The 27,519-nt window shown below is 36.5% G+C and overlaps 1 protein-coding gene across 3 annotated transcripts in view; it reads right to left on the bottom strand.

Annotated features, from left to right (window-relative positions):
• myt1la (myelin transcription factor 1-like, a) overlaps positions 1–27,519 on the bottom strand; it is a 91,471-nt gene that overhangs the window by 38,634 nt on the left and 25,318 nt on the right. For 2 of the 3 annotated variants that reach the window (XM_073816420.1, XM_073816422.1), the window contains exons 3-6: positions 25,290–25,344; positions 24,995–25,025; positions 20,018–20,080; positions 3,140–3,588 (exon numbers count right to left, since the gene is read on the bottom strand). In XM_073816420.1, the coding sequence (XP_073672521.1) occupies positions 3,140–3,588; positions 20,018–20,080; positions 24,995–25,025; positions 25,290–25,344 (598 nt within the window). The remainder of the gene's footprint in view (positions 1–3,139; positions 3,589–20,017; positions 20,081–24,994; positions 25,026–25,289; positions 25,345–27,519) is intronic. The other variant, XM_073816421.1, reaches the window with a different exon arrangement.

Raw genomic sequence — 27,519 nt, 5'->3', positions numbered from 1 at the left:
TAAATTGTCAATTTGTTTAGAAAATGACGTTTTCCTAGATAAGACCCTTCTTCCTCGGCTGGGATCATTTAGAGCCCTTTGAAGCTGCATTTAAACTGCATTTTGGAAGTTCAAACTCGAGGGCACCATAGAAGTCCACTATATGGACAGAAATCCTGAAATGTTTTCCTCAAAAAACATAATTTCTTATTGAGTAAATTACTTGTACATATTTGTTCTGGACTCCCTTAAAGATTTTCTAAACCGCTCCAATCCTCAAATATATTGCGCACTAGGGCCTTCCACCCTGTTAAAAGCAAGCAGCTTGTGCGGCATGATAAATTCACAAACGAAATGTCAGTCCTCTCTATAATCTGAAGCGGCCTGAACACTATCATTATGAAAATGTAACGTCTCATGAACGATAGCATTGATGCAGCAAATCTAAGACAAATGTCACGCCAGGGTTTCACGTACAGCTCGATGACACAGGTACAAATTGATTTAAATAATCAAACGCAATTTAGCAAGATGGTAACTGCCACTATGCCGCTGAAATATATTTGAGTATTTGGAACAAGAAACAGATGAATTTTAGAGAAACTGCAATATGGTACATGAATCATCAGGCAGCCTTTTATATGTTTCACCAGACATATTCGTGTTCTATAACATGTAAGCAGCACAGGCTGCTCTGAAAGCCTCTCAATTGTACTGAAAAGATTTTAGTGTTGCTAGTATTTGGGACAGAGGCGGATGAGACTGCAGGGATAAGCAGAGGATGAGGTGCTCTGTTTCTGGAGCCAGAAATATCCTCAGGAGGAGCCCATTTTCACCAGGGAGGGGTGGGGGGGCTGAGTGTATTTGACACCTCCTGGAACGGCGGTGTGCATGTGTGGAGGGGGGCCAAAGTTAATAACTCAGAGAGCCTCTTCTCTCTATTACTCTGGAAGCACTGTCACAAGCGATTGAGGACACCAGAGAATGAGGGTGAGACGCATACTAAGGAAGCAGTCACATCTGCTTTCCCTCAGTTTCGAAAGGGAAGTTGGATTGTTCCATGCTGTAAAATTCACATTAATTAGGACGGCGAAGGCCGGCCGTTCTCGGCAGGGTGTATGTAGATTTCATTGTGATTCAGCAAATTACATATACTGTATGACTTGAAACTAAAACAGGCAATTTAAGAAATAAAACATTGACTTTAATGACTGCGTATTCTGTCAATTATACTCTGAAATGTCGGTTGACCTACAATAAGCTGCCCTTGATTCATATTTCATGAAGCATTCTGTGTGTCAGAGCAACTACATGTCTCTCTGTAGATTCTAAACACTACATTTCCCACTGACATTTTCCAGAGTTTTCATATAACTTTAGAGAAAACATTTAAACATAAAAAGCGGGGTATTTTCAACGTTTTCGGGAACTTTGAGAAATCATTTTCAGAACTTGATGGGAATGCAAGGAAAACATTCTTAGAACTTAGAAGTGTTACCTGGTCACAGGGAACATTTTTTATTTTATTTTATGTTTTAAAGGAAACATTGGATGCAAAATTCACTTTTTTATGTTGTTTACAAATAGATGTGTCTAAGGGTGTGTTCACACTTCGGTTTGTTTGGTTCATTTGGTCCGGACCAAACAGGAAAATGATACATTTGGTCCTGGTCCACTTACCGTGGCATTTTTGACAGCGAACCTAAAAATACAGAACCTAAAGGCATAGTAATACGTTCACAACCTGTTTGATCAGGTTTTCACGACGGAACTCACCGGACACTGCAAACAAAAGGAAAAGGTGTGTTCAACTAAAAGCGGCGCTGTGGGTGTATGACATCAAAGTACCCTTTCACTGATCGGTCTGCCGATTGCCGCTCACACAGCTATAGCTACAACAATGTCTGGTAAGCAATGCAGGTGTTTTGTATTTGGATGTTAAAATGAACATGACAGTCTTTATTTTCTCCCGACATGAGAGCCATTGAGAATGCAGTTGTCACAGTTCAGTCAGTTCATGTCTTTGGTTTCTCCCATTGTCTCCCCCTGTAGATCTGTGTGATTTGGTTTAGCCCTCGTTTGTCCCGATCCCCGTCACCTGTCTGTAATTATCAGTTCCCTTTATAAGTCTGTCTTTGAGTTCAGTGTATTGTCGGTTCTTAACGTTACGTGTTTGTGTGAGAAAGCCTTCTGTGTTCCTGCCCTGTTCCTGCCCTGTTCCATTTGGAGTATTATATTAAAGAAACTGTCTACTTTGACTTTCGTCTCGTCTCGTCTTGCACGCACTCCTGACAGCAGTAGATTCATTTTATTTTTGATGGTAACACGCCACCAAATACACAAAAATGAAAGAGAGGGATAGAGTGAGCAGTAGCTCATTATCACTTAAAGGGACAGGTCGCTGTGAAAAGAGCTGTTTTTGACAAGGTAAAAATGGTCTTGTTTTACATGACCGTTGAGGAATTTTAACCAAAGTATTTTGCAGACATTCCTGAAGACCTTAAAGAATCATACCAACTTGAAAAATGAGCATCCGATGTCCCCTTTAAAGGGTTAGTTCACCCAAAAATGAAAATTAGCCCACAATTACTCACCCTCCAGGCATCCTAGGTGTATATGACTTCCTTCTTTCAGACGAATCTAATCGGAATTATATAAAAAAATATCCTGGCATTTCCAAGCTTTAGAAATGCATGGGTGTTTCTCTTCCTCATTCCATAACAAGTCCAATAAAGTGCATCAATTCATTAAATAGTGCCTCACACAGCTCCGGGGGGTGAATAAAGACCTATTGTAAGTCTAACTGGTGCAAGCTAAATGATTACGTTTTAAATATGGATATTTTTCTTTAGAAAATGCATCGATTTTATTATGGATGGATACACTGCATTGGACTTGTTTTGGACTGATGAAGAGAAACCCCCGACCATGCAATTCTAAAGCTTGGAAATGCCAGGATAATTTTTAATATAACTCCGATTGGATTCGTCTGAAAGATGGAAGTCATATACACCGAAGATGCCTGGGGGGTGAGTAAATTATGGGCTAATTTTCATTTTTCAGTGAACTAGAGCCCTTTAAGAACGCTGTTGCATAACTATACAAATGTTCTGGAAAATGTTAGCAGTACGCAATAAGCAATCAATCAGAGAAGCCTTACCTTGCTGATGACTCTGATTTCCATAGTATTCCTCTTCGTCATGCTCATCTTCATCGTCCTCTTCTTCATCCTCTTCCTGCTCTTCATCATCCCCATCCTCCTCCACCACTTCCTCATCCTCTTCTACTTCTTCCTCCATTTGCTCTATCTCCTCTACCTCCTCTCTCTCCACTTCTCCATCTTCCTCTTCCTCGTCCTCTTCTTCCTCTCCCGGTTCCTCATTGTCATCCGAGCAGTCCTCTTCTTCATCATCCCCTTCCTCCTCCTCTTCCTCCACTTCCTCTACTTCATCGTGTTCTCTCTCCTCCCCCTCCTCCATGGCCTCATAGCTTTCATACATGGCAGGCTCTCCATCAGCCATAGTTAGAAATGGACGGCGCTTGGAAGCCGGCTCCTGTGGAGGTTTCTCTTGGGTTTTCCTTTTCTTAGCCAAGGGGCATCCGTACACACTGCACAACAAAAAGAAAACAAAAACCAAGAGAATTATGTGCAACAGTTCTGAAAAATTACCTTGAATCTGTGAAGAGCGTCTGTGCCAAAGCTCAGCCCTCAGAGATAAGAAGTATTAGAATTGTTTAAGACATAACAAAGCATTAATAACCACTGGCACATTTATTCATGTAAATGCGTGTGCTGCTTGAACTCTGGTCCCACAAGACAGTGCTATTCCTAAACCGCCAAGACTCGTTTATGAGACTCATCCTCCAAAATATAAACAAGGCAAAACTCGTTCTAGCCTTAGCCCTCAATTATACAAATCCCATAATAATCATTAGGTTTTTAGAAATTCAGCTTTAATTGCGCTAAAACAGCATGTGCAATTATATGTGGTTTGAATGTGGCATCCATTGAATCAATTATTCAGTTTTCATACAAAAAAGGTTTATTTGTAGTTCATGATGAAGGTTGACCCCCAGGCTTACATACCTGAACAATACATTTGAGCCATTTTTTTCATTATTTTGACATAAAAAGAGAGCTTGACTAATTCAATGATGTATAATCTATGATAATGTGTAATATGTGAGAAAGAAGAAAACTGCTGTGTTGCTGAACATAATCTGGCTCCTGGGGACAATTATTACTGATGTGCAAAAAAAACTAAACAAAACAAATCTTTAATGCATATAGTTGTCTATGTGCTATGAACCTCAGATATATACATACAGTCAAGCCTGAAATTATTCATACCTCTGGCAAATTCTGACTTAAAGTTACTTTTATTCAACGTTTTTTTGTTTTGTTTTGTTTTTACCGGAAATGACACAGGCTTCTCCCAAAAGATAATAAGACGATGTACAAGAGGTATCATTGTGGAAAAAATATTTCTTAGCTTTTATTTACATTTGAACAAAAAGTGGCATGTCCAAAATTATTCATACCCTTTGCAAACTGTCACAGTCTATAGGAAAATCCAAAGTTCTATACCATTCCAAATAGTCCAAGCTGTTCTAAAGCATCCTAATTACCCTGATTCATTGGGAACAGCTGTTTCAACTCAACAGAAGCTCTCTGCTGTTGGTTTGTGGCTAAGACAAAGGAGCTCACTGAGGACCTGCGGCTGCGCATTGTGGCTGCTCACAAGTCAGGAAAGGGCTATAAGACCATATCTAAATGTTTTGAAGTTCCAGTGGCTACAGTGCAAAGTATTATGGGTTCCACGGACGCAGACCAAGGAGGACACCACTTCTCCAGATAAGGCACACAAAAGCCTGCTTGGCTTTTGCAAATGCTCATCTGGACAAAGAAGAAGGTCTTCTGTTTTATGGCCAGATGAAACAAAAATTTAATTGTTTGGCTACAATGACATAGCCATCATTTGGCGTAAAAAAGGAGAAGTCTTCAACCCTAAGAACAGCATTCCCACTGTCAAACATGGTGGTGGGAACCTAATGTTTTTTTGGAGGGGGGGGGGGGGGGGGTTAGCTGGTGGACCAGGGAACCTAATCACAGTAAACGGCACCATGAAAAAGGAGCAATACATCAAATTCTTAACAACAACATCAGGGCCTTGGGCACCAGTGGACATTTCAGCACGACAACGATCCAAAACACACAGCAAAAGTGGTGAAGAAATGGTTAGCAGACAAAAACATTAACGTTTTGCAGTGGCCCAGCCAGAGTCCTGACTTAAATCCAATTGAGAATCTGTGGAGGGAGCTAAAGATCAGGGTGATGGCAAGGAGACCCTCCAACCTGAAAGAGTTGGAGCTCATCGCTAAAGATGAATTGGCAAAAATACCAGTGGAGATATGCAAAAAACTGGTCAACAATTATAGGAAGTGTTTGATTGCTGTAATAGTCAATAAAGGCTTTTTCTATTGATCTGATACTGTTATTTTTTGATATTGCAATGACGAAAGAACATTGAGGGTCTTTTTCAAAGTATATTTCCGATTGCTGATACTTTTATTCATTTAACCTTATCCTTGAGCTTCCTTTAGGTCATAACCTCAAACCTTCAGCTCAGTTAACAACTGGGAGTTGAGATTCACAGCAGAGCGAGGCTTTGTAGATATAAACTGCGTTGCCTAGAATCAGAAAAACAAGCCATCACACATACTCGCACACATTTTGAATGACGAGAGGACAATGAAAACTTGAGCTGTGTTTTTATAACCTACTCTTGTGGCTCTTGTGCTTGGTCAGGGCTCATCGGACTGTGAAACTTTCTCAATTCAGACCCTTTTTGCAGGCAGTTATCTTTCTTATCCTCAGATACTGCTTTAACGGGCACAAACCAGAACATTCAGACCAAAGGCTTCTGGAAATAAAGATCTGTATGCAATCGGTGTTGGGGAGTAACTAGTTACATGTAACAGAATTACGTAATTTGTAATCTGTTACAGTTAGTGAGAAATAATGTGTAAATTACAGTTACTAATTAAAATGTTAACAATTACAAAGGGTGGTTACATTTGAATATTTTCACACATACAGATTTGACATTATCATAGCTATTAAACTATATGTTGCTATGATTTCAAATCTGTACACTACCAGTCAAAAGTTTTTGAACAGTAAGATTTTTTATGTTTTTAAAGAAGTCTCTTCTGCTCACCAAGCATGTGTTTATTTGATCCAAAGTACAAAAAAAAAAAACATTTTGAAACATTTTTACTATTTAAAATAACTGTCTATTTGGATATGTTTTAATGTAATTCATTCCTGTGATCAAAGCTAAATTTTCAGCATCATCACTCCAGGCTTCAGTGTCACATGATCCTTTAGAAATCATTCTAATATGCTACATTTGCTGTTCAAGAAACATTTAATATTATTATTAACAATGTTTAAACAGTTGAGTAATTTTTTTCGGGATTATTTGATGAATAGAAAGATCCAAAGATCAGCATTTATCTGAAATAAAAAGTAACATTATACACTATACCATTCAAAAGCTTGGAGTCAGTATTTTATATTTTTTGGAAAGAAATGAAAGAAATGAATACGTTTAAAGTAAAACAAAAGTCTGATTTTGTGGTGGCTGTGCTTTAAAATTAAATCATTATAACTTTAATTGAAGTGATGAAGGATTTTAAAAGCCTGAAAGAAATCAATGTCGAGTACTACTGTAAGTTTACCCCTGCCTGCTTTAAATGTTTGAAATTCATTAATAGTTTAGAAAAAAAAATGTAGGAAAGTAACTGAAAGTAATCAGTTACATTAATAAAGGAATTGAAATAGTTACACTACTTATTACATTTAAACAGGGTAGCTTATAATCTGTAAACTATTGCATTTCCAAAGTAACCTTCCCAACGCTGTACGCAATTTATTCGGCCTGGAAAACAAACTTGAAAACCAACTTTAGAACAATAATATACATCTGAAAGCTTTTTGCAAATCCAAACCTTAAAATCTATACTGTAATAATAATTAATTATGATTTTACAGTACTAACACTAGCTGTGGTAACAATCACATATTGGCTACTGCGTCCTAAAAGAGTCCATAAAATGACATTTTTCAACCTCATAACCCTACAACGCATCAGTCGGCCTGTTGGTGTGAGGTGCTCATTTTCTCTTTATTGTTTTATTGTTTGAAGCAGGTGCTGGTTATAGAGGCTGTGCTTCTATGTGATGGTGTGTTGTGCGGGCAGGCAGCCAGCGTCGTCTGTGTGGGTGAGAGCGTTCGCGAACGACTCGGAATGACCTTGGACACCTTCGCGTTTCCCACTGGCAGGCCACGCCAATTAAAATTCCACAGGTAATTAAACCACATTTGAATACGGGAGCGGCGGAGGCAGGCTTTGAGTGGGACTAAGGTAATTATGGCCGAGAGAGAGAGAGAGAGAGAGAGAGACTGCAAGAGAGAGAGAGAGACGGATCTGCGAGCCTTTCAGAACTGCCGGGAGAAATAATGACTTCAGTCAGACAGCTCCTGGTGGACAAATCCTCTGATGAACTTTACTAATACCAGCAATGGCCAGAATATTAGCCCGGACCTGCTCCGTTTGATCATTTCCACAGCAACCGTCATAATAACGGTGCAAATATTGCTCTCAAAGTGACGGAATGATGAACGAGAAAAAATTCTGCGTCTGTTTCTAAAAACACGCGATTATTTTTTAATTAAAAGTCTTCAAATAGTCGTTCTGTTACAATGAGGGACCTCAGATTAGCCAACATAAATGCTCTTTGGTTTTAATTGGCCCGAATACCAAGAGCACGTTCAGCCTGTGGTCTATTGTGGATTCAAGCTGCCGTGGCACCAGGTATGCGTGACGCTATAGGGCCGTGGAGGCGAATTCAGCAGCTACAGCTGGCTGTTCGTGTTCGAGTTGCCATAGGAGCGCGCGGATCCTCTGCGCTCCTACACTGCAGCATCCACAGGCATGCGTGGCAAGGCGCTGTCACCATGGTGATCTCCCCCTCAGGAGTGGGATTTGCCATTTGAGCAGACAGACAGAGTGAGAGAGAGAGAGAGAGAGAGAGAGAGATCAGTGATTCTGAGCCTGACAGACATCTCCCTGCTAACCTCCCTTCATTCTGCGCCCTCCCAAAAAGCAGAACAAAGGAGGTGCTGGTGTTGTGCATTCTGCAGGGCTCTTTCTGTCTCTGCAGCTCAGTTGCCTTTCTCTGTCACTGCGGAGCCCAGTTCCCCTCTGCCTAAAAACACGGCGTACGATCACACTACCACACACACACACCGAGAGGCTGTTTGCGGTGATTATGTCCTTGGCGGGTTCAATTTACCGCAGAGGCTCGTGAAGTCTGACCCTGGAGCGGGGTTTTACATCTCGCCGTGGTCTTCCGAGGCACAAGTCTGCCATTCACACAGGTTCGGATCTACGTGAGATATCAGAGGGATGGAAATGTGATACAGACAGAGAGAAACTCTTCACTACGGAATTATCCAATGGGAAAAGCAGCTCTCTTAGAAATAAAGATGTGTTGCATGGGTTAAGATGCATGGATACACACATCTGAAACTGGGGTCTGTCTAAAATAGCCAGGGAAAATGTATAAATTGTGAGCAAAATTTGCAGTGCAAGCAATATGCGAGAGTGCAACTGGATTTCTGAAGGATATTTCAAATGAAGTTTTTTCATTTCTTCACGGACCCAAGCCATTTTATTGAAATATCTGACAAAACAGCCAGACTATTCTAGTAATGGAAGTACATCATTATAAAGGCATACACAAACAACCATGAATTACTCATAAAGCTCACTTGCTATTTTCTGAATGAATCAGTGTTTTTAATTATTCAGCTTATTGACTGATTCTTATGATGTACTCATAAAGTGGCTCAATTTAGAACAGCATAGTAACATACTGTTCTTAGTATTTCTGCTGTGTGAAGGAAGAATTAGCTAGAGGAGTACGACAGTAAGGTCGATTCAATGACTGATTCGTAAAGACAGTCGAACAGCATACTAGCATACTACTCTTACTGTTTCTATAATATGGCAGAAATAGTCCTAGTAATATGCTAGTATGGTACTGCAAATTTAAACAGTCATTTGTTTTGTTTCTGAAAAAAAAAATCTGTGTTATTGAACAAATCATAAGAATGAATGATTCAATGACTCATAAAAACAGTCACTGAATTTTGAACAGCATACTAGCATACTACTCTTACTATTTTTACAATATAAAGATCTGGCAGAAATAGAGTAATATGCTAGTATGGTATTGGACATTCAAACAGTCAGTTGCTTTGTTTTTGAATGAATCAGTGTTATTGAACAAATCGTCTGAATGAATGATTCAATGACTTACTCATAAGGACAGACGCTAAATTTGGAACAGCATACTAGCATACTAGATTTACTACTTCTACAATATAAAGATATGGCAGAAATATTCAGAGTAATAAGCTAGTTAATGCTATGTATGTTAATGAATTAAGCCTGGAATACACTACACGATTTTTGCACTGATTTTCTGCCGATTTACAGTTTGGAGAAGTTGACGCTAGTTGCTGAAAGTCAGGGCCAGTCTGCAGATTTGAGTTGACAGATTCCATAGAAAATCGCGTAGTGTATGATGGTCACTGACTCAGCTTCAGACTTTGATTCTATCCAGTTGTAGAATATCAAACCTGTTTGATATTTTCAGCCGATTTTAGGACGCATATTGTTTTAATTTGTTAAGCGTCTTCTAAAAACAAGGTGCATGTTTCTGCATGAGTTTGTTGTGATCAAAACAACTTTAAAGTCTGGTAGTGTATGATCCTCAGTCCTGTAGTGTATGATGGTCAGTTTTCCTTTGCCACTATTTACAAAGTCTGTGAGTTATATGCTACTAAGGTATTGCAAATTCAAATGGTCACTTGTTTTGTTTCTGAATGAATCAATTCTATTGGACAAATTGTCTGAATGAATGATTCAATGTGACTGACTCAAAGGCAGTTGCTAAATTAATAAGAGCATACTTTACTATTACTACTTTTATCAAATTAAGATATAAGTAAGAATAATGGCAGAATAAGTAAGAGTAATATTATAGTATGCAATTCTGAATTCAGCCAGTCACTTGTTCGGTTTCTGAATGAATCCATGTATTTGAATGAATGATTCAATGACTCATAAAGACAATCAGCAGAGTAATATGCTAGCATGATATTCCAAATTTAAACACTCACTTGTTTTGTTTCAGAATTAATCAGTTTTACAGAACAAATCGTCTCAATGACTGACTCAAAGACAGTTGCTAAATTCATAAGAGCATACTATTATTATTTCTATCAAATACAGATATAAGTAAGCATAATGGCAGAATAAGTACGAGTAGTAAGCTAGTATGCAATTCTAAATTCAGCAACTTGTTTTGTTCTGCAATGAAACTGTATTAATGAATGAAACATTTGAATGAATGATTCAATGACTCAGCCACTCATTTTGTAACTAATTGAATCAGTGTTGATAAACAAATCAACTGAATAAATCAATCAATGACTCGTGCAAAAACAGACAAACTATATTGGAGGTTAAAAAAATATTAAACTACAAAATATTCAAGTGTAGTTAAGAATACTAGATTGTTTAGTTAATAGAAACTTTGCCACATAGATTCACAAGACATTACATTTCTTTGTACAGCTTGCTTCTATGGTTCAAAAAAAGTTGGAAATATCCTGTTGTATATTGTTTAGCACTGTCAGATTACAGTGTATGAAAGAGACATCTGGCTCAGCCTCACAGTTGAATTAACAGTTTGGGTGAATTACAAACCCCTCACAGATAACAAACAAGCCCTCGGCACGTATAGCACAGATAATTTAGAATGACTTGACGAGCATGAAGCCAACAGACCGCATAGACTGCATCCCGAAGACCCATCAAAAAAAAAAAAAAAAGCGAGTGAGTGAGAAGAGAAGACAGAGGACAAAACTGCATGTGCCGCCCACACAGTCCAGAGCCCATCTGTTTGCATGCTGCTGGTGAGTTACCGGCACACAAATATGATTTCTCCCCGCTACATAGAACGAAGGTGTAAATTATGGCCTAAGGCTATAAATGAACACCGTCTGTAAGCGTCCATCATGCTAAATCTCAATAAACTATTGAAAAGAGAAAAGACACAGGGATCCATCAGCAGCTATGTCTCAACAATTGAATAGCTGTGGTCATACTTCCATTGACTTCCATTTAACCCAAAAGACATTCATGTTGATAAAACACTCCATTAGTGCACATAGCATATTACATGTGAGTGGTTCTTAAGTAAGCGTTGCACAGACTCAGATATTTTGTGAGCTCAGAATACTTTGTTACTGCAAATTTTGAAAGTGGCACTATTTCCAGTACTAAAAAATAACTAAAAATGGAGACGGCAGCACTAAAAATATGCTACGGCACTTTTTGATGTATTCTGATCAGTCTCTCTTCAATTCAAACATCTTTTGGCATTTAAACACATCTGTTTTTTAACCGTTGTGATTTTTTATGAATGGCACTTTTTTGGTGGCGCAACCAAACAGCAAAGTTGATCGGCGTAACTCATTAATGTGCCTTTCTCAATAGTCATTCAGTAGTGTTGGGTCGAGTCCACGTAAGTCGAGTCCGAGTCGAGTCCGAGTCTTTAACCAGTCGAGTCCGAGTCAAGTCCGAGTCCAAAATGGGGCGAGTCGGACTCAAGTCCGAGTCCAAATGGGTCGAGTCCGAGTCGAGTCCGACCGAGTCCAACTAAAAACTACTGTTTGTCAGTATCTTAACCTTGTTTTAATTTGTACAACTACAATAAGGCAATGACAATTTAAATGTAACAAAAGGAAACCTCTGCTCAGCAAACTTAAAGTCATGTAACAGAAGTTATGACTGACTTGATATTATGACATATTTCAGAGTGAAACAGCTTTTAGAATGTGGGAAGGACAATGTGGGAATTATAAGGGAAGGACAGGACTGTACCTACGAGTAAAAGAATGAATCTGTGATAAAGGGAGGGGTAGGTGAAGAGATGGACAGCTAGTGACATATTTTTCTTAGATGAAAATGAGGCTGTGAGGGTTAATGACATGGAAGTCATGGAATAAAAGAATAAAATTCTGACTTTATTTTCTCAATTTCGAGATTATATCTCACAATTCTGATAAGAAAATACATTCTCCCTTTTCCTCTCAGCTAAAGTCATGAGTTTATTTTTTCCCTCAGAACTGACAAACTTGCTATTGCTGCGTTAAATTGAGTTCTAAAGTCTTAAATACAACATATAAACGACATAAAAAAATTCTGAATTCTGAGATAAAATAGGTAAATGTAAAATGTTATAGGTTTAAATAGTATTTTTTTACTGACATAACTGTAACGTCTACTCCAAATTGGTCTATTGACAACGGGCCATTGAATTATTAGAAAATAATGCACACCCAAGTAAGTAAGTAAAACATTCTCAAGCTTACTGAAGGAAAATAAACAGTCTAATAATTAATTACAAGCAAAAGCATAAAGAAATATAATAATCAAAATACAAATGAAATAGTTTTATACGTTTTTCAGATTGATCTATATAGTAAAGTATACCACAGAAATAGTGTACTACAAACATTTAATGAAGTAATAAATGTAAAAATAAAACTCTCTACAATCTTCACCGTATATAATAAATATAGATGATTCTTATTAAAATTGCTAAACTGCTTCAATCAAGAGCAGTGAGTGATTTTCTCTTTTTATTTTGTTGTTTGATTATGACGCAGTCTGTGGCAGGTTTACACTGCTGTCGCTTTAAGACCGGACGCACAGATCATATATTTTGACACATCTGTATTTCTAACTCAACACAAAACCGATAGCATTTACATGAATGCTCTCCAAGACGATGCATTTTGACATTACCTTTCGTGTAAGTGTGTAGCAATAGAGAAAGAGTTTAATTCAGCATTGTGCGCTGACTGAGAGGCAGGCTTTCAAGTACCGGCAAGACTTTAAAACACATGCCAATAATACTGAATGTCACTTTCGTAATAATGCATCGAGTCAGTAAAATTTCCATCAACTGTCCCTGGACTCGGCTGGACTCGGCAATAATTCCCGAGTCCGAAAAGCTCGAGTCCGAGTCAAGTCCGAGTCAAAATGCATCCGAGTCCGTGACAAGTCCGAGTCCGCTAAAAATTGTACTCGAGACCGGACTCGAGTCCGAGTACAAGTCCGAGTACCCCAACTCTATCATTCAGACTATTTCTCAATGAAAAACAAACAACATTTTCCCAGCAGAATCAAACTGTACGCTTTGAGAGATGTTGTTCTCCTCATTGACTCGTTGCTAAAAAAGAATGACTTGACGTGTCAAGGTCGGATCTTTATTTTCAGAAATATATACGTATCCTCCATTTGAACGTATACATTGCACAGGTTTTTCATGTTCTCTCCCACAAGCTTTAGCACAACATGCTTTTTCCATCCTTAACCATGTATTGGCCTTTCACACTTCGCATATTCCCTTACAAAACACTGCATCTACATAGTCTCTTTGTTTTTCTTGTGGGAGAAAATACAATGGTGGATGAAAGAGGCTGGCATTAAAATCTGTGCACTGTGGCTACCACAAAGGAGGAGAGACCAGACTTGTGTAGAGCAGAGAAAGCAGGCAGGGTGTTATATTGATGGGAAAAAAAAACAAAAAAAAAAAAACGAGAGAGCAAGAGCGAGAGCGAGCATACGGCTATACCATTCTCTGGCCGCCGCCACCAGCTTTTGGCTCAGTTCCCATTCTTTTAGTGAGTGCTACCTGTCAAGCCCTGAATTATACAGCCCTGGGCTTCAGCCTACGTGAGTCATCCATCAGAAAGGGAGGGAAAGAGGGAGGAGGAGAAAGAAGACGGGATGGAAAGAGAACCGCAGAAGGAGTAAGGGAAAGGTAGAGGAACAAAGAGCCAGGATGTGGGGAAGATAAAAAGGAGGAGGAGTGCGGAGAGGAATAGAAAATAGGAAAGTGGAACGAGAGAGAGTCACAGATGGAGAGGAGGAGGAGAGAAAGAAAGGAAGAAAGAAAGAGAGAGAAAAGGGGCACTAAACATGATTTGCACAAAGCAATTACTAAACCCTGTTAAAATCATAGCAGTCACACCTGTACTGACACATCCTCTTATTACGAGTCTCTGCGATTGCTAAAAGGGATACATTAAAAACGAGAATGCGCCTATAACGGGTTTTTTAGGAAGAGTATGCAACGCGGAGGGTATAAAGGTGGGTATTTTTGGATGATGAGAAAACGGCACATTAACGGATACCTCTTACTGTATGTTAGCCCTAACACTGTAATAATAATGCAGAACCATTGGTCCTTTGCAGGGGCACAGGAGCTATTATAATTCGGAGGACATTACATTTCTAAATTGGTCCCACCACTTTTTAGGCTTAATAATAATATTTTTAAAAACTTAATTTGCCCACTTCAGTGCCCACTTTGCTTGTCAACTACTGGGCAGATATGATGTCACCTAATTTATATTCATTGATTGCTCCTATTCTTTGTTAACAGCAATCAATGAATTTAAAAAGAAAATGAAATCCATGTGAGGGCGAAAAAGTTGCGTTGACCAACAGAAAGCTGCATAGTTTAAAACTAACTTCTTTGTCAGCCTTGCTTCATGCATTGCACACTATTAACAACAGTTATGCAAAATTGCACCTTAATTTTGCTAATGTTACTGCTTCTTTAGCAATCATATTTTTACAATTTAGCTGCAAGCAGCGATTACTGGGGTTCAAAGTGTTATTAAAAAAAGACATTACATATTTAGCAAGGCTGTACCCATCTAAATCAATGATTAAAAAGCATTTTGGCAAATCCATAATTTACCATAAAAATATGATGTTTTTAACTTTTATGACTGTTATAGCGCCAGCTGTGGTCCAATCCTCTTAAAACTTGCGTGCTTGTGTAGAATCATCTGACGCATGTGCTCAGCAGGTTTCACAAAGTGTTTAGTTTTCTTTCAGGCTTTATAGGATTTTGGGGTAAATTTGGACAGGCCCTTTTTCTAAACGACCCTGTTATACCTTCCCAAAGGGTAAATGTCAACATTTTTTGGAAAATTATTGGCATAGAGAGTCCAGAGAATTGTACTGATTTTCCAGATTAAGTAAAAAACTAAGGGACTAGTTCGCAAAAGTAGGTTTTTTACATCTTCTCAACCATTTAACAAACATTTTCATTGACAGCAGTGAGAGGCAAATTTGTCCGGAATGAGGAGTTCTATTGTATGATACGAATATTGTGTGTATGTGCGAAAAACTTTGCAATATACAATTGTTTATGCCCTTGAAAATGTTATGACCAGTTGCTGATTTGTTTCAAATTTCTCTCAGACCTTTGGGGCAATGAGTTGAACAGGCCAACCGAGTTTCGTTCCGATCTGCCTTCGTTAATCTTGTCATACATTTTAAATATGCAAATGTCAGTGTAGACACTTGTGGCACTTTGGATCAAGACCGTGCACACCAGTTTTCATGTTGATAGGACAAAGGGTTGCGCAGTTATAGCCATTTTTAAGATTTTTTAATTTATAGTGCCACCAAGTGGCCAAACTCCACGATTTTCTTCTGTGGCCTCAAATTGAGCTCTTACATAAGTGTTCTGAGTTTGGCTAAGATATCTCATTCCGTTCAGGAGTTATAGGCATTTTACTAAAAGTGGCCCTGCCGCTTTCTAACATTTTGGCGTCTTTTTGCGATGGAGAGTCGGAAGTTTTTTTTTTTTTTGATAATTATTGATATTCTCTCCAGAGAATCTTTCTGCACTGGTTTGGTCACAGTCAGGCGAAAAACCTAGGACTAGTTCGCAAAAGTAGGTTTTTCAAAAAATGTGAAATACCTAAAATGCGTTTTGTCAGCTGTGAGCCAAGGACAAAATACACTTGAGCCTGCGACTGATGATTTAGGAGTTATGAACGATTTCATACTTTTGATCACTGTAGCTTTGATAACGTTGTAGTTGGTAAGAGTACTATCATTTCTCCAAGTTCAGTTTTACGTGGAGATTGCTGATCCGTGACCATTCTTACAATTACAGTTAAACACTGCAAATGCTTTGCTTACTACTATTATTATGCAGCTCTCTAGAATACGCTATTCTGCTATTCGTCAGTTACTACATTCATTTGTTTGATGCTTTCTTAATACCTACTGTTGTCTATGATAACGCTAGGTTAGGTCAATAATCCGGGTAACTGAAACCGGTGCTACTTTCATGCTTTTTGTATCACTCCGCAGACACTAAGATGTACAGTCAAACCAAAATTCCTTCAACATTTGTCACATTATTTCTCAGTTTATTCGCTATATTTTAGAAAATGGTAATAAAATATGATAAGAACTCAAGAGTTAAACTGTGTCTGAACAAATTCATCTTGATAATGTCAGATAACAATGGATTACAATCAATCAAAAATTCAGACAACTGTTAGTATGACAATATTTAGACAACTATCAATACTTTGTTGCCAAGCAATGCTTAATTTTGTTCAGTCTGTGGTGTAAAAAGGTTGCATTAGCAATTAAAGAAAAAAACAATTAAGCAAAACATGGTCAGGTCAAAGTGTCTGAATAACTTTTGGTCCCAAATCTTTATCAAATTTACTGTATGAAGAATTTTTGAGTATAATATGTCACAGGTTACTTTATTTTGCTATCCTCAATACATAAATCAACTATAGTGTCCTGCACCCACTCGTAAAAATGTGTTGCAATAGATATGTCGCTACTTCTGTTTCATTGTGGTTTCCATGTTACTATAATGTTGTTGTATTTGTCTTATTGCTAGGCCAGTTGTTTTGTACTAGTTTTCTTTTAGCAAAATCATTTCAATAATATACAGAAAGAATTACAAAATATTTATGTATTTGCCAATTTAGTAAGACTCATATAATGAGCCAGTGTTTTATTCCAAAATAAATACCCTACACAGCCTGTCAGACAAACAGGCAAAACATGCTACCTTTAAGGGTACAACAGCTTGTCAGTAGAACAGTATCATTGAAGGGACAACTTTGTGCCTTATCTGTTTAAAAGGTGCATATTAGTACCTTAGAATAGTAATGTGCACCCCTAAGGTACTACTATGAATCTTTTAGGGGTAAATAATGTACAAAATTGTCCCTGGCCCAGTAAGAAGCCATTGTACCTCTAAAGCTATAACTTTTGCACATTTTTGTGCGTTGTGTGCGTGTTATGAAGTGCAAACGTGCTGATGTCCACATCAATTTTCTATAATGTTTTGCCCTAAGAGGCCATTACGATACATAAACTTACAATGTATACATTACATCAGTTCATCCCCCCCATCAGAGCAGCTATACATTAGGGGTGTGAACCTCTGCTGTGATATAACCCAATGTATGCCGCAGGAGACAAACACTGTTGTTGTTTTGTCATCATTACTTTTTAATGGAGTGGTAAAGGGCGGCAGACGCTGCGCAGCCTGCACAGGTAACGCAGTGTCCTCATTACAACCCCGCCATTCTCACAATGTTCCCACAAATGCCCCCCAAATGTTAGCATGCTCTGACAGCGCAGTCGGAGCGCCGTTCTCTCCCCACCCTCTCATTTGGGGGTAATTTATCACTCTCTCGCCCTCTCTCTGCCTTTTCAGTGAGAGGTCTGCTGGAGGTACCATTTGTCTGTTGCTGAAATGCAATTCTGGTTGGTGGTTCACAGGGCTTGGCTGATGAGGTGACACAGTAGACGTATCCATCAATCTTTTCTGTTCTGCCTTTCTTGTTTTGTATCTTTCTTTTGAGGTACAGTAAATAGCATCAAGAGGAGAGACTGTTAAACATGGAAGTTGAACAGACTGAGAGTGACTTTGACAACAGTCATCAAATCAGATGCTATTAGCTTTGTAGCTATGTGAAGAAACTAGCGCAATGAAAACCTAAATATTTAAAACTTTTATCAGTATAAACATTACCTCAAGTAACCTGTTAGCAAAATGATGCCATTTGTATTGCATCCACAATTTGTCCTTAAAAAGCTTTTTATCAGACAGGAAAGCGGCAAGACACTTGACAAGCTGATTACAATATTAATGATGTTGTGCCTATCATCCGATAGCTTCCACGTATTCCCGATGTATGCTAATGAGTTAGCAACAGACCCATTGTCCATTTATATCTTTTTAAAGACAGTTTTTTCTTTATTTACTCACCATCATGTTGCTCCAAACTCATAAGACTTTTGTTCATCTTTGAAACATGAAAGATATTTTTAAATCTAGAAGATTTCTGGCCTTCCACTGACAGTACATTCCATCGGTTCAACAAGTCCATAAGGAGAAAAAGAAACCTTATGAATCGAGCGGTTTAATCCAAGTCTTCTGAAAAGACACGATCATTTTGATAAAGAACATGTAATACATACATACAGCTTATCAAACATGTGACCCTGGAGCAAAAAAGCAGTCGTAAGTAGCACCGGTATATTTGTAGCAATAACTAACAATACATTGTATGGGTCAAAATTATCGATTTTTCTTTTATGCCAAAACTCATTAGGTTATTATGGAAGCCAATTTCCGCCACTGAATAAAAATTTGCGACTTTTTATCTCACAATTCTGAATTTTTCCTCAGAACTGCATCATATAAACTGACAATTCTGCCTTTTTCCAGAACATTTGAGATATAAACGCACAATTATTAGTTATAAAGTCAGAATTGCTAGACATAAAGACAGAATTGTGGGATATAAACTCACAATTGCGGGAAATAAAGTCCTGAGGAGAAAAAAAGACTATGTTCACAGAATTGCGAGTTTATATCTCACAATTCTAAGAAAAAAAGTCTGAATTGCAAGTTTGTATCACGCAATTCTGAGAGAAAAAAAAAGTCAGAATTGTGAGATAAGTCGCAATAACATTTAAAAAAAAAATGTATTCAGTGGCAGAAACCGGCTTTCATAGGATATTAAGTGAAGATCATGTTCCAAGAACATATTTTGTAAATTTTCTACTGTAAATGTATCAAAACTTAATTTTGTATTAATAATATGTTTTGCTAAGAAATATTGTCCGGTCCTAACATTTTTTTTCCCCATTTATCAATGGAAAGCTTATTTATTCAGCTTTCATTTTTATTCAGGACCAAATTTTGTGGTCCAGGGTTATGGTAAACGTTCGCTCAACTTGACACGTTAGAACAAAAACTGGTTCTGGTTCTAAACCTTCAGTTTATCATATTTAATGAGCTCTATGTATGTGCGTTAATCAGAGTGTGAATAAAACCCTATCCACCTTTTTCTTCCCGTAAAAGCGGGCACGGCCATTTGCAAATTTTATGGGTCTGGCTTCTGATCTCATCCGCGCCCAGCTATTTTTAGCTGTACAAAACTGTTCGTTTTGGTGCTTGATATTGCAAATTAGAGTCTTACTATATTATTTTAAAGTATTGTCTTAATTATGAACACACTGGTTTGTAGTGCAAACACTTTTACAATTTACTTATTGTTTTTCTTCTCGCTATTTCTCTATACCGGCTAATGAACCTGAAGTCTCACCCATAGGCTTACTTCCACAATAAAGAATAAGGTGGATAAGCTGTTGCAAGCTAATAGTCCAAACAAAATGTCAATACTGAGGGCTAATGCTAGTGAGAAAGTACTGAAGTAAGCCATTCCATTAAATTATTCAATTCTTTACCGCTACAATCCCAAAAAAACATGTCATACTTTGGCAAAATGCTTCACTTTAGTAAATGCCAGCTCAGTTACATTGCAATTTCACATCTTTTAACGGCACTTTCCCAACTTTTGGCTGGTAAAAGGATGTATATAAAGAAAAGAAAGTAGGCCTTATTCAAATTCAATTGATTTAATTTTACTATCGGTCTTGAGCTTTTCTGTAAGTGGCTAAGAGCTTTCGTTCCCCCAGCCTTAAAGTGACTTTCATGAGTGGGCACACATTTATATGAATGAGAGGTTGGTTCTTACCTCCTGTGTCTGGCGTATTTGCCGCTGACATGTCCACTACCATCACATCCAGGTGTGGGACAGCTGCAGACGAGAGAAATAATTAATACAAGATTGACGTCACACATGCGTACACAGACACACACATACGCTCGTTCTTGCTGACTGTGTTCGAACCGTGGCACATCAGCCTTCATTACAGATTTAGAGAGCTCCCAGTGTCCTCCAGGCCGATGACTCACCAGGCTCCATATTTCATATTTCATATTGTATATTGCTCTCTGGCTGCTCCATTTAGGTCCACAGCCAGTTAAAAGCCATGAGGGAAAACATCCAAGTTTAGAACCGCTGCCCCGCTCGAGCTCAGGGTCAGAGCAGCAAACCAGTATCCTAGTCATCAACATTAAACTACCCACATTAGTTACAGTGTCACTGATTGCCTAAAGTATTCATCAGGCATTAACTTGATTGGCAGTGGTATTTCTGTGTCTATCAAAAGTCACATTCTACTAGTAGTTGACAGTGAAGTCTGTGTCATGCTACACGCTTTATCAGCATTCTTGAATTGTGCACCAGAAAACGTACATTTTTGTAATATTTTGAGTATTAAACAGCAGTATGTATTAGGGTTGGATGATAAATGAATGCATCGTAAATCAAGAAATGATTCTGCATCGATTCTGAGATTTTCCGAATACATCGCGATTCTCTCTAAAATCGATTCTGAGCTTAGTTATTAACAGCAGATGGCACTGCATGCTTTAGAAACAGCCGTACTCCGTTTGCTTCCAATCGAGGGTTTGTTCTTACACGATTTGGTCAGTTACCCGGATGAGCAAGCATATTGGAGATACTCAGATGTAAACAACAGCATGAATTGCACGGTTCATGTACTACTGAATATGTTGTTCTGCTAATTTATGCTGTCTAAACCACAGAAAAAAGTGTGTGGAATCTGCTATATCATGAACTTAGTAAGCAGGATTTGGGGCAATATTTTGACAAACTAAAGTTAATAGGTGGTAAGGATACATACGAGCAGTATTAATTAAGATATTAGCCTAATATTTCACCTACCTGACTGGAAATAAGAACAAACACGAATGGACACAAACCTGGAAATCCTGGTTCAGTTTGGACAACCACAAACGCCTTTTGTTCCTCAGGCCGTTTTTTGCACTCTTCTCCTTTGTTATTTGTTATAACTTTTGGCTGTCTATAGTACTGCAAATGTTTTTCCCGGGCCGACCGAATAGTACTAAAGCTCAAAACATGACCATTTTGACCTTTTTCAGCAGCAATAATCATCAAAAAATGTGAGTTTTATTCAGTTCAGTGGCATTGTTCACATTCAGTGCCACCAATATGGCCGACTGCTGATAGGTCGTGAAAACCTTCTATTGCTTACACAAACTTGAACCTAAAATAGTGAATTACAAGGTTGTTTAAAGTGGGCTGTGTTTACATAAATCTCGTGTCATAAAAGCATTCTGAGGCGAGGTGCTATTACATGACTCTTCATTTCTCTTCTTCGTGAGCATTTGAGTGTGCGGTCAAAAACTAGATTGGAGCGCAACCTGCTGTTAAAAACTAAGCTCAGAATCAACAAGAGAGAAATCCACGAATCGCGATGCATCAATTTATCATCGCAGCCCTAGTATTTATACACTACCATTCAAAAGTTGGGGTCAGTAGCTTTTTTTAAATACTTTTTATTGAGCAAGGACACATAAAAATAATCAAAAGTGACATTAAAGATTTGTATAATGCTACAACATATTTCTAATTCAAAGAAATGCAGTTGCTTTGAATGTTTCATCAAATAATCATGAAAAATATAATAAACAACTTTTTTTCAACACTGATAATAATAAGAAATGCTTCTTCAGCATATTAGAATTTCTTAAGGATCATGTGACACTAAACATAAAATGCTTTCAAAAACTTTAAAAAATATTACCAACACAAAGTGTTTGATTGATAATATAATATAATATAATATAATATAATATAATATAATATAATATAATATAATATAATATAATATAATATAATAATATAATATAATATAATATAATGGTAACACTTTACAATAATGTTCATTAGTTTACTACATTATTTAGCATTAACTAAGAATGAACAATGAATGAGCAAGCTTCCGAGTAGCTACACTACGTTTAGTCCTGAAATTGAAGTCAATGGTGCATGTTTTAAACCTGAAGCTATTTTAAGCTTAAAATTTAGCAAAAGAGTAGGAAATTGAGCGGGAACATGTCTAGCCTATAGCACAAGAGTTGCATCTCCCCTTGATGATGTTGGCTAGGGATCTGTGTCTGATCAAGCTGGTGACCCATCAGTGAGTGTAACTGGTGTTAAAGATGCCTGCAGCTACAGGCCTGGACCTGCTGATGAAGCAGATTGCCCTGATGATTGGGAAGGAGAGAGAGACAGAATAGAGGGACTTTCACTTCTCTTCTCGGTCTGATACCATAATAAAGATGACATAGTAGAGAGCCGCCTCTGGAAAAGCGGTCATACCGCACTCCCACAGTCACACACCCTTGTGTCCTTGCCACTGTCATTGTAATTGGACACGTAGCCAGAAAATATAAAAAAGAGTCTTTTTTAACAACAGCGTGGGTGTTAAACCATTCTTAATGAGAAAAATGCTGCCATTTAGAAGGCCTGTAAATTGTGCTTAAGGGAAAGATATGCAAGGGAAAAAGTGACGGGCAGATATGAGTAAAACGACTCACCGCCCCGGAGGAAAAACAGGCCATTCACTCTCATCATGATGCATGATTTCATTAGGAGTGCAAGGATATTTACTAATACTAATTGGGAGAATCATATGTTCTCGCTGAAGGCAATTACACTGAAAGGTCTATTTATAGGTTCTGCCTGTAGTACCTGCCATATTGGACAAATCACTTCGAAAAATATCAATTAGCAAAATTATACTTAGATGCCACCTTGAACAGAAACGCACATTGCATCATACACCTGTTTCAAGATTGAGATAGCATCTGTGAGCACTTTCCGGATTAATTACCAGACATTTCTGGTCTTAAAATGATAGAAATACAAAAAACTGCATTAAACTACTGTTCAAAAGTTTGGGGTATTATGATTGAAAAAGAATTCTTTTATTCAGCCAGGATGCATTAAACTATGGAAGCCACTGAATGAAAAATAAAAAAGGTTATTGCAACTTATTTCACAATTCTAATTTTTTTACTCAGAATTGTGTTATACAAACTCGCAATTGCAAGTTATGAAGTCTGAATTGTGCAGAAAGTCGCAATTCTGAGAAATAAAGTCAGAATCGCATAATATAAACTCACAATTGCGAGTTATAAAGTCAGAATTGCAAGATATAAACTCGCAATTATGTGAAAAAAAAACATAATTTTTTTCTCTTCAGAACTGGACTTTATAACTCGCAATTGCGAGTTTATATCTCACAATTCTGAGAAAAAAGTCAGAATCGTGTTATACAAACTCGCAATTCTGACTTTTTTTTTTTTAGAATTGTGAGATGTAAACTTAAAATTGCGAGTTACAAAGTAATAAAGTAAGAAATGAAGTCAGAATTGCATGATATAAACTCGCAATTATGTGAAAAATATCCATAATTTTTTTTCTCCTCAGAACTGGACTTTATAACTCGCAAATTCGAGTTTATATCTCACAATTCTGAGAAAAAAAAGTCCGAATTGCATTATACAAACTTGCAATTCTGACTTTTTTTTTTCAGAATTGAGACATGTAAACTCAAAATTGTTAGTTACAAAGTAATAAAGTACGAAATAAAGTCAGAATTGCATGATATAAACTCGCAATTGCGAGTTATAAAATCAGAATTGCAAGATATAAACTCGCAATTATGTGAAAAAAAAAAATTCTCCTCAGAACTGGACTTTATAACTCGCAATTGCAAGTTTATATCTCACAATTCTGAGAAAAAAGTCAGAATCATGTTATACAAACTCACAATTCTGACTTTTTTCTGAATTGTGAGATGTAAACTCAAAATTGTGAGTTACAAAGTAAAAAAGTAAGAAATAAAGTCAGAATTGCATGATATAAACTCGCAATTGTGAGTTATAAAGTCAGAATTCTGAGATATAAACTCACAATTCTGTGAACATATCTGTCTTTTTTTTCTCCTCAGAACTGGACTTTATAACTCGCAATTGTGAGTATATATCTTGCAATTCCAAGAAAGAAGGTCAGAATTGCAAGATAGAAAGTCGCAATTGTGAGAAAAAAGTCAGAATTGCAGACACAAAGTCGCAATTGCAAGAAAAAAAGTCAGAATTGCAAGTTTATATCTCGCAATTCTGACTTTATATCTAGCAATTCTGACTTTACACCTCACAATTGTGCATTTATATCTCAGAGTTATCAGAAAAGTCAGAATTGTGAGTTTATATGACGCAAATCAGAGATAAAAAAGTCGCAGTTACCTTTTTTATGTTTTTATTCAGTGGCAGAAACGGGCTTCCATATTAAACTGATTAAAAGTAACAGTAAAAACATTTATAATGTTACAAAAGATTTCTATTTCACATAAATGCTGCTTTATATTTATCAAAGAATATTGAAAAAAACCTACTGTTTTTAACATTAATAATAAGAAATGTTTCTTGAGCAGCAAATCAGCATATTAAAATTATTTCTGAAGGATCATGTGAGACTGAAAACTTTTGAAAATTCAGCTTTGCCATCATAGGAATAAATAATATTTTAACATTTACAGTTATTTTAAATTGCAATAATATTTCACAATATTGCTGTACTATTTTACAGTAGTCTTGAAAATAAAAGACTTTCAAAAACTTATAAAAATCTTATTGACCCCAAACTTTTGATCAGTTGTGTATATCATTTTTTTTTTTTAGCTAAATATGCTTTTTTGGTCACAAATACACCACATTATTAAAGTAAATAGGTGTGACTTTAAATTAATGTTTCCTGCACTGTAAGCGGACTGACCTGAACAGCTCTTGTGCAGCCTCCACGGCAACTGTAAAAAACGAAAGCGAGAACAATTAGTGAGGAAACATCTCACCATGAGCTTCATCACACAATGGAATCATATTATTATGAGCAGACTAATTTTCTGGGCTCTTCTGGTTCACTTGTCCAATCAATAGTCTGTGTTCATCACTACTGACGTCAGTGATAATTTGTGAAAGGCAATAAAAGTCTCAGTTATGGATTGAAAGCGGGGGAAATGGATTTGACCGTAGATTGAGACTGTAGCTAATACCATGTGAGTGCATTGTACCTCGCACACCTTTAGATCGTGTTCGATGACGCTTCTCGGCCGCATCCACCTCCATCTGGAGAAAAGAAGCAGCAATTAGCCTGACCTCCATCTACTAGCTACTGTAAAAGCAAGTGTAAAAGGGCAATGATGTCTGCAGCACAGATGGTTATGAACTGCACTGAACTGCACCAGAGACGGATCATAGATGATAAAAGAATATATTTATAATGAAAAATACAAACTGTAAACAAACTATTGGTTATCTGGTGCATGTGGCCATAATGCATCAATGTTTATATTGAATAAAAAGCTATGCTGTGTCTCATTCTGCACCCTAGCTGCCACTGTTGTGAATCAGTTTGTAATGAACACAAATCTGGGCACTTGCATGGGCCTCGATCCACTGAACACTAGGAAACATCACTGTATAACATGCCAGTATCCTATTGTTAGGAGCGGTTTGTCTTCCCTTTTTGTTGTAGCTGTTAAAACTACAGTGTTGTTACAAAAAATGCACTTGTCCTGATTAGTTTAATAAAAAAAATATATATATTGTACATACGTAATGGCATTAAGACATTAAAACATATAAACAATAGCAAATCTTTTAAGTACTTTAATTTTTGTGTAATACTTTAAAGTTTGCAAGATTGCTTCTCTTGCACATTAGGAGTAAAAGATAATTAAAGGCAAACAAAAAAAATAAAAATAATAATAAGGCCACTTGAGAGACTTCAGAACACATGAATATAGTAATCCTAATATATCCTTGATGCTCTCAATCTGTACCAGAGAGCAGATTGAGACACAATCATTCAAAGAAAGAAAGAAAGAAAGAAAGAAAGAAAGAACGCTTTTTCTTTGCTTAGGAAACAAAGCAGGAGGACAAAGGCAACCAAATATGATTCAACAATATTTTTAAATGTTTTTGAAATAAACACAGTAATATTGTGAAAACATTATTAAAATAACTGTTTTCTATTTTAATATATTTGAATTATTAAAATGTATTTTATTCCTGTGATGGCAAAACTGAATCTTCAGCAGTAATTACTCCAGTTTTCAGTGTCACATGAATTATATAAAATCTGAATATATACATGTAAATTGTGAATATATAGAAGTGAAACTGAATATTTATTTATAAATCAGAATATATAAGGTGAATGAGAATATATAGTTATAATTCTGAATATATACAAGTAAACCAAAATATATAGTTGTACATCTGACTATATAAATGTAAATCCGAAAATATATAGTTATAAGTCTGAATATATAGATACAAATTGTAATATAAAAAATTAAATCATGAATATATAGAAGTAAACATGAATATATAGTTTTAAGTCTGAATATATAAATGTAAATTGTGAAGATGTACATGAAAGTTACAATATATTGATAAGCCTGAATATATAGGTAAAAAAACTGAATATATAAATGCAAATTTATGAATATATGTATAGAAGAATTACAACTACATATTCACAGTTTACTTTTTTTATATTCAGACATAACTATATTTTCAGATTTACATCTATATATTTATATTTTACATATATAAATTTAGATTTTTAACTATATATTCTGATTTACTTACATATATTCAGATTTGTGTCTATATATTCAGACTTACAACTATATATTCTGAATTACATTTATATATTCAGATTTATAAATATATATTCGATTCAACATGCACTACCATTCAAATGTTTAAAGTTGGTAGGATTTTAACTGTTTTAGAAATATAAACAGTAATATTGTAAACACAATACTGGTTTCTATTTTAATACTTTAATTAAAATGTATTTTATTCCAGTGATGGCAAAGCTGAATCTTCAGCAGTTGTTATTCTAGCCTTCAGTGTCACACGAATTACATAAAATCTGAATATATACATGTAAATTGTGAATATATAGAAGTGAATCTGAATATATATTTATAAATCAGAATATATAGAGGTAAATCAGAATATATAGAAGTAAATCTGAATATATATTTATAAATCAGAATATAGAGGTAAAACAGAATATATAGTTATAATTCTGAATATACAGATACAAATTGTAATATAAAAAATAAAATAATGAATATATAAGTAAATCTCTATAGTTTTAAGTCTAAATATATAACTATAATTTGTGAATATGTACTTATAATTCTAAATATATATATATATATATATACAAGTTGCAATATATACATAAGCCTGAATATATGGGTAAAAAAACAGAATATACAA

The sequence above is a fragment of the Garra rufa genome, chromosome 13, assembly GCF_049309525.1.
Source record: "Garra rufa chromosome 13, GarRuf1.0, whole genome shotgun sequence".
Lineage (NCBI taxonomy): Eukaryota > Metazoa > Chordata > Actinopteri > Cypriniformes > Cyprinidae > Garra > Garra rufa.
Note: the sequence above shows the minus strand (reverse complement) of the source record. Positions and strands in the feature narration are given on the sequence as shown.